This window comes from Typha latifolia, chromosome 1, assembly GCF_019914945.1.
Source record: "Typha latifolia isolate L0001 chromosome 1, TyphaL0001v2, whole genome shotgun sequence".
In the NCBI taxonomy this organism is placed as follows: Eukaryota; Viridiplantae; Streptophyta; class Magnoliopsida; order Poales; family Typhaceae; genus Typha; species Typha latifolia.
The window spans coordinates 15,206,462-15,221,436 of record NC_133086.1 but is presented as its reverse complement, the minus strand read 5'-3'; the positions used below and the strand labels follow the sequence as shown (position 1 = coordinate 15,221,436).

The following is a 14,975-nucleotide window of genomic DNA, read 5'->3' as shown; positions in this document are numbered from 1 at the left end:
ATTAATATTTTCCATAATCGATCCATATAAATTATATAGGCGATGCATGGCGTGTTTTATAAAATTTCGATGCGTAACTTATAAAAAATTACAACGTACATTTTGCATAATCAATACATATAAATTACACAGACAATATGTGACATTTTTTATAAAATATTAATGTGTACTTTGTTAAAAATTGCAGTGTACATTTTATATAGTCAATGCATATAAATTATATAAACAATACATAACATTTTTTTATAAAATTTTGATACGTACTTTATTAAAAATTGTATCATACATTTTGTATAATCATTGCGTATAAATTAAAAGCAATGTGTTACGCTTTTTTATGAAATCTCAATGCGCCACGTGTTAAAAATTGCAGCATTTATTGTCAAAAATTACATAAGCAATGGGTAATATTTTTTTGAGATTTTGATCCGCATCTTGTTTAAAATTGCAGCATATTACATAATCGATGTCAATAAATTTTTACCAAATTAAGGCCAACATAAAAAAGACAAAAACTCACATTTAGAGTTTTTGACATTTAGTGCAAAGCAGAATATTATGCTCCAAATAAATACTAGATGATACAGCCAAATCCTGCAATATATATACTACGCAGATCAAACCAACCATGCTTATACCAAACTGGTAATTGATGTGTCAACAAAGACAACCTTGACAGAAAGAAAAAGTGGTAAATCCAGGACAAGAAAAAATATTTCCCAACTAAGTTAGCTCTATCCGAATAGCAGGTGAAAGAAAGATGATATCCATCAACTGTAAAGGGACTCACCGTGCTTTGCCCCTAATGAGTCTATTTAGCAGTCCCGATTTATAGGCATGCACGAACCAGAAACACCTCATACCCCATGCAGGAAAAGCATAGCCTGTATCAATCAGGACTCTATTCCGATCTGTGCAAGCAATCCTTTCCTAGGAAGTACGGGATGGGAAAGAATAGCCACGGCCCCTGCCTGTGTAGTTATACCCTCTACCATTGTAAGAGCCTCGACCACGACCGCCACCTCGAAAACCCCGTCCCCCACTCCAGATCTGTCGATGCCTCGGAAAATCACCGAAAGTCTGCAAGAAGGAAAGCAAACTGCTAGATATGGACATCTATCGGGCAAGAAAAGAAAAATTCATCAAGATGGCCTCCTCCATACCTCTGTGTCTAGTTTCAACTGCTCTGAGAATCTAGCTCTTCCATGTCTTGTCCCCCGATCAAGTGTGGTGCATGAGAGTGTATCAAAGAAGTCATCCTTAACATAAACAGGCTACAAAAAGAAGAGAAAAACAACAAAGCAGCATTACTAAGGACAACAAGGGAAACAAAAACAAATTTAGCAGTAAAGATAATCAAACATGTCATCAATGTGACAAATCTAACAAGACTTTTTACCTTAGTGTCCAGCTTTACACCTTCTGATTCATTGTCCTGTAAAGAATAATCAGCTTCATCATCTTCTAATTCTTGATCCTTGTCACTTAACTGTGCTTTACTTTTACCAAGATGGCCCCAGACTTCATCTTTTTTGAACTTCTCGTTCATTGCCATAAAATCGAACTCCTCAGTAAATTTGGTGACAGTGTGTGGGTGCTGCAAACCAAAGAGAAAAATGCCCTTGTCATCAAGGCAGCTCCATTCAACATCGAGAGGATTACCAATATTGATGATGCTAAAGATGAGTACACATTTCTTTGTTACAAATGACAGGCTAGCATGCCTTATATGATATGTCATTTTTCTGTCTGTGGAGATGACAGAAAGCATACATATGTTGGGTGAACAATAATCCAGCACATTAGAATATGTTAAGAAATGGGGTACTTTGTGGATAATGTACTACAACTGATAATGGCAAATTTGTAGCAGCAAGATACAATTGAGGAGCATTGGTGAACCAACATAGTTAATAAGCAAGAGGCATCCAGTTTGTGCATACAAGAAACAACTGCACATCATTAAAACAAATAGCTCGGCTATTTAAAGTCGTAATTGTTTTATTATTTGCTTGAAATAAAGGTCAAGAATTCATCGTACCAAACACATCCACTAATTGGAAGTCTGGTTCTCATTGAGTTTCACTTTCAAATTCAATTATGATTTATGAATTCTGACCAGTAGTATTTATTTCTGAATAAGTTTTCAATACCATCTTGGCAATGAGTGATGCAAGCCCGCAAAATGCAAATAGGAAATGAGATATACCTTGAAGCCAAACCTAGAATAAGTCAATTGTGTGTTATATGTGAACAAGTATAAGGAATGCATGGTGGATAGTATTTCGCAACAATGCACACAAAGAAGAGCCTGAAGAAAAGTCAGTCTCACATAGTTATCTCTTATATAAGTACTTCAGGGACGATTAGATTTTCACTTTGCTTCCTGCTCGATGATCTCAATTCACAATTCATATTCCCATGAGAGAAAGGTGAACTTTGTTAATCAACTTGCAGTCTTGCACTAAATGTTATTTTACTTTGACAATCTGCATTGCCATGAGATCAGCCTTTGTCCTTTCAACCATACTCATGATCACATATGGCAAGAATTACAGGAAGACAGTATTGGATCCAAAACTATAAGAAGCTCCAGGACTGCTATGTACTCACAAGAATGGCTGCTTAGTCTGAAAATGAGATGAAAAAACCCTAGAGCTTAAGTACAAAATCCATTGTAGCTCAGATGACTAATCGCAAACCCTAAATCTATCATGGCTAGCTCACAGATCTCATTGTTGGGCATAAATGGTCTATCTTATAATAATTTACTCTATCAGAGATTTGTTTGTTCTAAGACATATTATGTTAGCCTAATAATGCTAACAATGTTTCACACCATTTTGTAGGCCATTTGATCGATTGTGAGGTTAGGTACACATTTTCTGCCTAGGTGAGTTTAGTGCAATACTAAAAGCCATCTAGACTTCTTAGGAAAACCTTTGGACTTCCCAAAATTATAAACGCTTAGACTCCTTTGAACACTTGGTCTTCACCTCCTCTTTATAAGTTGTTGCCTGGAGAAGCAGTTTTAGAGACTGCCAAGTACTATTTCATATTTAAAGAAATCTCTCCTCTCATTACACAAATCTCCTTTTACTCCCTCCTTTCTAAACTACTCCCTCCTTTCTAAACTACTATTTTCCTAGGAATCTAGTAAAACCTCCCATGATTCTTGTCAGATTCTAATCTCTCCAGATCTGCTGCAAATAGGTTTTGTTTACTCATTGTTCCTGCTGCTTATACAATCCTTCTGCTGGAAAGAGGAAGCTACAAATTTTAATACCAGCTGCCCTGTTTTCCAATGATTATTGCTGCTGATTACAGGACAAATGGCTGTAGAATTCAAGCAAGTAGACACTCCGATCAAAATAGAAAGGTCCAATTAGAGGTTCTGTGAAGTAAACTTGTTTGGCTTTATTTTCTGATTCAGAAGTGTTCCATCTTTGGGAAAAAAAAAAGTTATGAACAGTCTAGGATATCGTTAGCCTAAGTCAATCAAGCAATGTTCAACCGAAGACAATAATAAACCAAATCAAACACATAATTTTTTTTGAGGAAAAACTCCCTAACAACCAAGCATAAAAAACAATGGATCCTCATGCCCAACACTCAGGGTCACTAGTTAATGCTTTTCTTGCTCATTAAACCTTGATGAACTACTCATCTTGCACTAGATCATCAACTCTACTAGGACCACCGAGTCAAAAAGCAAACACATCAGTACTCCCTCGAGATGCTGATGTAACAATCGTAGAACCTCCAAGATATTCACATTGTAGCTCCAGTGATGAAATTGATCTTAGACAATCATGATCTCTTCTCTTCTCTCTCAAGTTCCTAGGATTTTAATATGGAAGAGTTCTCCAAAAGAGCTTTCTAATGAAATAGCCTTTGTCCTTCTTATATAGGTGACGAAACCCTCTTTCAATAGGTATAGAAAACCACAAAATCGGTTTCAAATTTTTACAAAATCGGCTCTAAACTTTCCAGAAAATCTGTGTACGTTGAATGGCTTTATTGGGCGTTCAAACAGCTCTTGAAACCTTTAGGGTTCAAACGGTCTTCAAATGCTTTTAGAATGGTTGCTCTCTAGAAAATCTATTTTACAAACATTCAAACAACATCTTTTTATGTATATCTGTTCGAACAGATTTGACGGTGTTCACAAAGATCCATTTGAAAACCCTTTGAACACCTCCAACAAAAATATCTAAGAACTTTCTTTTGACTTCCTTCTTTCACCTACTATTATTATAAGTTGTGCTTTGTCTCTTAACACTTTTTTATGAGTTGATACTGTAAAAAAAGCATGTGCTTTCTTCACAAATTGCCAACTATAAATAATTACAATAAAATTATTTATCAGTGTTCAATAAAGAGGTGCAATTGAACATTTTATTACATCTAATTCTTCTTCACCTTACAGTAAAATTCTTTTTGCACCACATTAGTAAAAAAGCAAGTTTGACTTTGAGCCTTTGACACTTGTTTTTACCAGCTTCATCTTTCCAACATTTTCATCATGACTTCATGCATCTCTTCTAACTTAAAAGATATAAGGCATGTATGTCAAATCAGACAACTCGAAGGGCCTTGAAGAAGAGCTGTTTGTAAAATAAAAGTTGTTGCCGAGTTCAATGATCATCAAGGATGAAACATATGCAGTTCTTTTCTTCACGACACCAGCCTTATCAAATAATATTAGAGTAGTCATCCAGACTTTTATGACAATTGGTCCAGGATTGCGAGCTACCATTAGATTGAAAGAAAATTTTTTATGGGACATCACCATCAATGTCTGAGTCAATTGCCAAATAAACATGCCAATAATGTCAAGCATGGAACATATCTCAACAGAGTTTCCATCTGAGGGAGTTGATGTAAGCATTAATATCAATTATGCGTTGATCTACTTATTTTCTTATATTTGTTTGTACTGAGACAGTTATTATGTTAGCTTAATGTGTGGGGGATGTCCACACAATTTCATTTTGCACCATTTTTGCTAGGCCACTGAATCGATTATTAGGTAGATAGTCAAATCAGTCTTAGGTTAGTGGGCTGTCTAAAGCTATTAGTGGACTACTAAAGCCCTTTGCACTCCCCAAAAACCCTTTAGACTTCTCCTTAACCCTTAGGCCCCATTCACTTGTAGAATAAGTTTGATACTAGTATAGCTATGCTAAATTTTAATACTAATATAAGAGACCTTATTCTAGTACAAGTTATTCTTTATAAACTAGTATAATGTATAATAATTATATTTGATGTGACATAAAGCTAAAATAATAGCTTGGCAAATGACTAAAAAACCCTTTCGAAATAGATGGATAAGGAGATAGAAGGAGACGAGAAATAGGAAAGAGAGAAATAGTGAACGATTGAAATAATACTTAATTATAGTTGTCTTTTCAAAGGTAAAATAGCAATTGATAAATATAAAAATATTAGGTGGAAGATGAGATAAGAGAGTAGTAGGTATTACTATAGTGATTGTTTACTTGCTATACTAATGTAAGAAGACTTATACTAGGATAAGATTTTTCTTATTCCACGAGTGAACGTTAAAATATTATTATGATATGCTAAATATTACATTATTACAACATATCGCTTTCATATGCATATGAGATCACATGCATGTTCGACGCATATATAGTTGTTGGCGGTCAATATGCAAACGCATATGTGTACATAGTTTTCATATGCAGCCTATATATGGTGGGGCCGTCACATAAAGGATCGTATATTGCATGTGCGGGGCATTTAACCCTGCTACTGCCTACGTTGTTACTTTTCAAAACAATAGTTGCAGGTAAGATTTTGTTTACTAGTTGTTCTTGTTATTAATTCCAAGATTCAAAAAATCAAAATCAGCCTCTCGAAAAAATGATATATATCGGTCATATCGGTCGCTCGGATCATATCAGACTATTTTTTATTACATAAAATTCTAAAAATTATTTAAAGATGCAAGAAAATTTCTAAATTTTTTTAAAGAATGACAAAATTAAGAAAATAAAAATTACTTATATATGAAGCCTAAAAATTAAAAAAAGTACTAATTTTCTCAAAAGTCAAAATTGTTGCAAATGTAGGAGAGAGAGAGTGGAATAAATAAAAAGAAAAAATTCTACTGCAGTGAAGGAGAGAAGAAAAAAATACGATGAAGGAGTGAGTTTTTTTTCAGTTTCTAATTCCTCTCATTCCTTCTCTCTTTCTCTTCCTGCGTTGAAGCAACAGCATCACCTACTGAGAACCTAAGAGGGAAAGTGGGAGGAAAGAGAGAGAGAATGAGTGGAAAGAAGTAAAGAAAAAAGATTAGAAAAAAAATTGAGAGGATTTTATTTTCTTAAATTTTAAATTATTTTATATTTTATTTTAATTTTTGTTTATATTTTTTAGTTATAGAGTTACAGTGAAAAATATAAAATATCAATAGCTCAAAAAGAAAAGTCATATGATAGCGATTAGCGACATCGGCTGGCAGCATTGAAGTACTATTGGGCAAGATAAAAAACGTATTAGATGCAACTGGTATGAAAAGGAAATAAATGATGGTGTCAACCGTTTGAAAAAAAAAATTAGCTGGAAGGCAAGAAAATATAGCAACCGGTGTGAAAAGAAAATAAGTGATGGTGTCAGCCATTTAAAAAAGAAAATTAGCTGGAAGGCAAGGAAATATAGCAGCTTGCACTCAGATATTCTTGGAAATTAGAAAACAGATGTTAACTCATCCAATTAGCAAAAAGAAAGATAAACAATCTACACATCATAGAGAGTCAATGATTCGTGAAGAATTGATGCATAATCTTATATACATTGATTATAAACTTTCATAGCATATAAAAAATCTTATGTTCAAAAAGTGTCTCAAGAGTGTCCAAAAATGTCCAAGGAGTGTCAAATTTTTCTCTATAATTTCTTAAATATTGGATACATTTTAAAAGTGTTACAACAAGTGTCCGACGAGTATCGATGTCCAACAAATGTCGGATATGGACACGGCATGTTATTTGAAGTATCTGTGCTTCATAGATAACTAATGAAGACATGAGATTCATAGAGAACAAACAAATAGCAAATACTAGAGAGAATGAGTAACACAATGGTGATGGCCAAAGATCACAAGTGTACAAATCTCTTAACAGTTTTGTCTTACATTTCAAATATGATTCATTTACTTTTGCTTGTAAATGTCTTTGCTTGGCTAGTTACACAGAAAAAAATTGCCAAGCTCAAGCTAGTGTTCAAGGATAAAATCAACTCAATCATCACATAAAATCTTATTAGTTGCATAGCTCAAGCGAACACCTCTGTACTATCCTTCCAAACCAGTTCGGCAAGAGACAGACTAGGAGGGCCTAACCAATTTTCAATGATGCGGAGAAAATCCTAGGATCAATCTAATCCTAACAAAAGTTATGCAAACAAAATAAAACAAAACATTATTTGGACATTACAAACTAGATTTTGATGATGATTAATTATGTCAACATAATTTAGCACAATAATGCTTTACCATTTAACAAACTTCTATGGAAATTTTTGGAAGTAATCAAGACATGCAATAGAATGAAGAGCAGAAAATACTTCCATCACTATTTGCTAGGTTAATCAATATGGAGAAATGTAAGATTAGGGTGAAGAGAAAAATAATTTAATTAATACTTGTTTGGCAACTTATAACGAAAAGTATGAGAACAACATGATCGTGATTAATATTAGAGAAGCATAGGCAATCTTATGTTACTTACTAGTATAATAGGTATAATAAGTAAAAGAGGACCATCTTTAGTAGAAAATGGAATAATTCAAATTTCTTGCCATTGCACTTTCATAATTTAGCTTCTATATTCAAAATAGGTAGGTACTCTAGAAAGGAAGTCCTACCGCCCTCTTGAGCATAAATGTTAAGATCAACAAACCATCAACAAAGAAACAAAAGTATTTCCAATTCGATATACCATACTAGGAAGTAGGAAACATGGATACCTCAAAACTCTAGCCACAGCATATCAAATACTCTATCAGATATGATACTCATTTGATAATTTAAAAATACGAGCCCGATACTTCCTTGACATATCCAAATTTTTTTAAACAAAAAAATATAAAAAAGATACTATCTGATACTTTCAAGATACCTCTTATATACTTTTAAAATTCAAAGACAAGTCAAATTAGAGGTTTTCAATTAAATCAGAACATTAACCTTAAATGTTATTTGTATTGTGCATGATCTATGAGTTGACGGGAATCAGTATTAGAAATTCATGCCACAAATGTATAATCAACTCGTAATTTATAGATCAATGTAATTTTCTCTTAATATGTGTCTTACAATTTGTCATAGATAATTAACTTTGTTGATGAATAAGTCAAAGATGTGCTTAACAGCTTACGTATATAATATCACAAGCTATAACAATAACATTGTAGCTAAATATAATACGAGCATACACAAATATACTTTCAATATATATATACTTTCAATATATATATACTTTCAATATACATACATACATACATATATATATATATATATATATATATATATATATATTTTTTTTTTTTTTTTTTTTTTTTTGTATCATTGTTTTCTAAATTTTCCATATCACTATATTCTAATGGTGTCAGATTCATGTCACATATCTCTATCCATGCTTCATAGATCATGCAATAACAAGAAGGATAACACCTCAATCATTCAAGTGAGGAGGACAGGAAGAGTGACAGACCATGTTCCCTCTTCCTCTTACGCGTCCCCGATTGTTGTGTTGGATGCTTGAAGCAGATTCATTAGCCTGGAAACCAAGTGGACATTTATTAAAAAAACACTAATGATATAAAAAGAAAAGCTAAACACTTTTAAAGCAAACATAGAAAGTGCCGGATAGAAAAATGAACGAGTATTTTAAGGCAACATCAAAATAACCTACAAAATGAGCCAAGTTCACTTAATATGCATGATTCTACAAACTCCAATTGCATATTAATCTTTAAATAGCATCATGAACTTCAATATTTTCTTATTCAAAAATGAAAATAACAGTTGACAAAGAGGAATATCAAAACATTATCTACCTTTATATCAGTGAACTAGGAAAAGTTCATTCAATTTTAGGACATAATTTTGGCAAAAGAAAGTGTCTGGAGAAAAGAGGCTATGTCAATTATATGCACATGGCAAATCAGCAGCAGTGACTGGAAGCACAAAATTCTGTCCAAATAATTTGATTTTAAGATTCAACAATAACCCCTACTTACAAGTCCCACTAACATTGCAAACATTTGTTTGATAATACCATAACCAAGATTCAGCAATTAAAGAGAACAAATATATATGTGCGTACATAATCATATAAGTAAAACAGTAAAACAAGAAGAATTGAGTAAATGCAATTTCCCTGCTTCACAATCATAAATGAGGCAATGTAAAATTATACCTTCTGACCAGTCGACTTAGGTAATGGTAATATCGGCTCCTTAATTTCAGCAGCAACACTCACTGATGGTTCAGGTAATAGTGGTCTAGTTTTAGTTTCTAATGTTTTGGCTTCTGTGTCTTTATGGCTTGCTTCCAAAGGTTTTTGCGAGGACTGAGATGAAGGAAGTGTTGAGGGAGCAGTGTGCAGAAGTTGACCTGGAGTGACCAACGGTACCGACGCTTCAAGTCGCTTTGAACCAGATAAAGCAACAATTGAGGGCAGTCCGTGAGACATAGTTTGATAAGCCATTGATGGGCCAGAAACAGCTACAGGTTTGTTGCTAACAAGAGAAGGCATGTTTTCGGACATTGCTATGCCAGGTTCAGCATTAGATGGCAATGGAGTCACAAAGGGAAGACTGACACCAAGAGATGGAGTTGGAGCAGAAGTTAAAGATAATTTGTTTGGCAACAGATTTACAGTTGTTTCCGGAGCTAATATACTAGCTGAAGTAGGGGCTGATGTCGAGGGCAATGTAGTAGAATTTAGACCTTGAGTGGTACTAGCAGGTTGCCCTAATGGAGAAGGAAACTCGGGTCTATTTTGAGATCCAGATAGTAAAGATGCATCCATTCCAGGATATTGCAGAGGTTGCTGCATGGATTGTGGAATTGGCAGACCAGGTGGTGGTCGAAGCAAAGGTGGTTGCTGCAAATGAGGTAGCCCACTAGGTGGTGCATAATATCCTTGCCAGTACATAGGTGGCATTGCAAGTCCAGAGCCATTTGCAGACGGAGGTGGATGTGAGGTGCCCCATGATCCTAAGCCTCCACCTGGCTGATATAGAGGCAAATTACTTTGAAATGTTGACCTCTCAAATCCCAGCTGAGCTGTGTGAGAATTAAGATCTTGTATAGCCCCACTTCCAGCTGAAGGTAAACTTGAAGATGTAGATGCAGGACGAGAATAATGTGACTGCAAGAAAGATTATAAAAATAATAAGCAAGGGATAAGGCTGCCATAAATATCCTTTAACGTCAAATGACCTTGCCTGAATGATAGCAGGATCATTGTGTATGGAAGTAGCCTGAACTGGTGGTGAGGACTTAACTTGCAAGTCCTGCAGAAATGCAAGTAGAAATTCTGATTAAAATATGCAGCAAAACAAAAAACTAGGAAAATTAACCCCACGTCAATATTGCAAACCTATAAAAAAAATCAAGATGCTAGAAGTGAACAATGTACATAAATAGCTAAATAGCTAATCAGTCTGTAACCAGTTAACCACAGCTGTAAGATGCAATATGGCAACACAAGCTATTAAATGAAGACCAAGGTATCTAATGAAGTCTATCTGTACTACGTAGAGGTTAATGTACTTCATGTCCAGGAAGGTGCAATATGGGCAAAAACAGATAACATTTGGCATGGATATGAGTGAATTTCATGCAAAAGCAGCATATTACATCGACTAAATTAAGCATTTCAAGTATTTATAAATGTCTTTCTTTTCTCAATACCTTAATATCACTTCCTCGGAAGAGTATGTACTCATAAATTTTGTCACTGGGAGGAATTTGTGGGCCATCTTTCTTTCGTCCTTCAGTTCCAAATGATCGGACTACAATAAAGAAAATATATTAGTGAAAGCTAACAAGAGCAAACATTTTCTTAAGTAAGATGAAGATTCATTTTAGTACAAGGCCATAAAGTAAGGTGGCAAGAAAAATAGCTAACTGGATATAATTACAAGAGGACTAACAAAAGACAAGAAATTTATGGAAATTATGCAATCAACAGAGCAGACTTGTCAAATAAAAAGTTTTACTAGCTCAAGGCCTTAAGCTCATGCAATCATGGAACAAGTAATTCTGCTTTTGGAAAGAGTTTAAAATTTTATGTGACACAGAGAAACAAGATTTTATTTCAGGAATTATGATCAACAAGACAAGGCATAATTCATTGCACGTTTGGAACTTCTTCGCCATGAGAAAGTTGCATTCTCAGAAAAAAGAACAACATAAATAATTTATCTGATAAGAAAGCAAGTCTCGCATGCCACTATATATCTGATAAGAAAGCAGTCTTGCATGCCACTCCTGATCCTTGATACTTAAATTAGCTAGCTCAATCCTATTATGTAACCTAAAATGATGCATAAGAATCTTGAAAAATTATATACTGGACTTCACATGTTCTCTGCAATGATGGGTTTAACCTAGCACTGCACATGTTCTCCGCAAAATTTATCAAATGATTGATACTAGACAGAATTTCCAAAACCTATTGCAGCTTCATAAAAAAGACAAGAGCACATACTACATAGGATCTGACATTGTATAGCTATAACAAGAAACAATATAAGTAAAGTGCAACAGCTTTCTGTTCAAAGTAACATCAAAGACTCAATGGAAATCAAGTTCTGCACAGATTTCAAGATATTCCCTAAAATTAGTGACAAAATTACTGGATGAACACAAATAGGTAAAGTGTCAATTATGAATCACACTAAGAAACATGGGCATAGATATGGGACATAGATATAACACAATACAGACACGGTGGCAAATATTGAAAAGATAGGACATGACACAATTAGAATATCAATATATATATATATATATATATATATAACTTATAATGTAAATATATGAGCATGCATAATCTATTCATGTGAAAAGATCAAAGTGTGCATGAATATAATTCATATTATGCTACTGCATGACAATTCACAAAAAAGTCATAGCAAATCACAAGTGATAATGTTAATACATGACAATACAATTCATATTATGAGAATATATAAGTAATATTATTTTCTCTTTACATATTTCATTTACATGTCGCATATTACAATTACAGGTAGTAAGATTGCAAATAACTAGTCATTGGAATAGGCAAATCAGTGATTTTTGCACTAATCTGCACTAACATTAATTTTTCGCTGATACACTAAGCCAGTAATTTGTGATTTTTGCCTTATATTTTTGTAGCATATGCAAAAAATAATTCCGATCCTCTCCATATGTCTATATTACCCATCCAAGTTTTCACAGACCCGATTCATAAGCAACTTTTCTATCAAAGCAATAAAAAGAAGGATGGATATATTTGAGTTATTTATCAGAAACTACTTAACGCAATTAAGTTGCTAAAAGCCTAAAACAAAGCTTAGTTTCAATTACTGTCAAAAAATATCTTCAATATATTTAAAGACAAATCAAAAGTGTGCACCACTTATTCACAAAGCAAAAAACAAATAGACATATGAAGTAACAAAGATACATTAGTTTATTACACCAAAAGGTGGCACTTTTGACCATCAAATGCTAGATTTCAGCAACAACATTATATTCGTGGAGGATATCGGTAATAAGATACATCGATCCATGTCATGGGGGAGATAATAAAGGATCATGAAACATCCTAGTATCTCTTTTCCCACCAATATAACTGGTCATGCCTATATCAATTCCATCGGAGTAAGAAAAATCTTGAATCCATTCAAGGTCATCATAATGTGGTACATGCTGATTCAGGTACCATCACAATCTTTTAACAGATCTTGAATCGATCATGTACTCCTCAAAATTTAAAGATGTAGTTTCACATGATTTGTTCTTGCAATCAAGTCCTTGACTGGTGGTTTTACAATCCCATGATCAGCGCTAACATGAACTAAATGAAACAATTGACAACATTAGATATTTAGGATACTACAAAGCATATAGGAAAAGTTCTACACAAAACTCAGCTTTGAATGCAAATAGCAAACTTGGTGCATCTTATTTTTGACAAAAAAAAATTTTGAAGGCGGCAAACAGATCAACCCTGGTTATCGATGTTCTGATGTTTAGTTGAGCTCTAACTGTGTACACAAATTGATAATAGATTACCATCTTTGGCCTCTTGTACTAGAAGATCTTCAACCCTAAAACTAGTGCCGAAGTATTTTTTGGTGGCACAGGATCATTATGAGTTCTTCCTTCGTAAATACTTCCATCACATGAATGGCTTTACCATAACTTCTTTTAGCCTATATTCAACTGCTATAATTTTGGCAGATGGTTCTTGACTTCTTTCTGGTACATGAAGAGATAGATATTAGAAGTCAAACATTAAGAGTCCTATAGCTAACGCTTCCATATAGATACTCAATGCTCACAAGGAAGTTGTTTAAGTTGTCCTTCTATGAAAGTATGAAACAACTTGTAGTCCAAAATGAAAAGGAGATTGTCCCAATTAGGAAATAAGGATAAAGGAAGTGAACAAAAGCTCACTTAAGAAACCAACTACAGTCCAAATTGGAAAAAAAGGAAAACTAAGAATCGTCCCTGATCAACTTCTAGACAATTCCTGAGATTAGTGCCTGATCCAACATTAATACTATACCTGGACAACCTACACATACAGTCTAACTTCAATATTAAGTCTAACCCTACAAATAATCAAATCCAAAAATAAGTAGGCCTTCATACCTATTTCTCCATTGCAACAAATACACTAGATGCAATTACTCCAACACCTAGAACAATCTCAAGAAGTTAAAAAATGCAAATAAACCTTGCTACTACTTCTCATAAGACTTCTTCTAACGAAAAATGGGACCATAATATAAATCAGCAACCAAATGCACCACATCAGCAAGAAAACTATCAAACAAAAGCATCATTTGAGAGACGACTTCTAGAACAAAATATGTAAGTGAACTCCACTTGCATAACAACGTACACGAACTTCTATCCTAAAAAATTTCCTCTAGCCTAATCAAAACCAAGGGAAGTACGAACTAGCATAAGGCACATCTCCAATCCCCTGAAAGCAGAATACCCAACAACCAAATCATCCAGAGAACCTCCAAAGACTGAACTTTGCAAGCATCAGAACCATGGAATAGAACAGAAAAAAGAACATAACCAAGTGGCTCGAATTACCGTTGCGCAACCCGATGCTGGATTCTTCGGTATTGATGTTGTAGAGGATCCCCTCGTATCTGATCTCACTCTTCGAAGTCAAGCTAATCAGACTCCCGATGTAGGAATCGGCCGATGCACCGGACCTTGACGCCTCCGCCGCCATGACCGCCGCGTCGTCTAGTCGCCGCCACCAAGAACTATTCTTCCAATATCTTTCGAGAGAGAGCAGGGAGGGAGAGTAGAGAGGGAGCAGAGAGAGTACACCTTCTGGCTTTTCTTCTCCCTTCTTTTCTAATCTACTGCCTGTGTGGTTACTCTACCCTTTGATGCTTCCCTTCCTTTATTAAATGTTTTTCTTTCTTAATTTTCTTCAAAGATAACTTTTTTTGTAACAATTATTATAAAGTAACTGCTAAATATCATAATAGTATTATTCTATAATTTATTAAAATTATATCTTATATCGTACACTAACTCAATTAATAATTTACTCTCAATATGCTTCCAATATATCCACTTTATATTAAATCAAAGAATATTTATCATAATTTTATAAAAAAATATATATATATATTTTTTATTTTATTTTTATTTTATATCACATCAAAAAATATTTTGCACATCA

General features: G+C 34.0%; 1 protein-coding gene across 1 annotated transcript; it reads right to left on the bottom strand.

Moving 5' to 3' along the window:
• Positions 1–582: 582 nt before the first annotated feature.
• Positions 583–14,685, bottom strand: LOC140792299 (protein decapping 5-like). Its single transcript, XM_073143203.1, has 8 exons — positions 14,369–14,685; positions 10,955–11,055; positions 10,486–10,554; positions 9,453–10,409; positions 8,745–8,810; positions 1,400–1,597; positions 1,164–1,274; positions 583–1,080 (listed from the first exon to the last, which is right to left on the bottom strand). The coding sequence occupies exons 1-8, from the start codon at positions 14,511–14,513 to the stop codon at positions 931–933; spliced, it is 1,797 nt and encodes a 598-aa protein (XP_072999304.1). The 5' UTR covers positions 14,514–14,685; the 3' UTR covers positions 583–930.
• Positions 14,686–14,975: the final 290 nt, after the last annotated feature.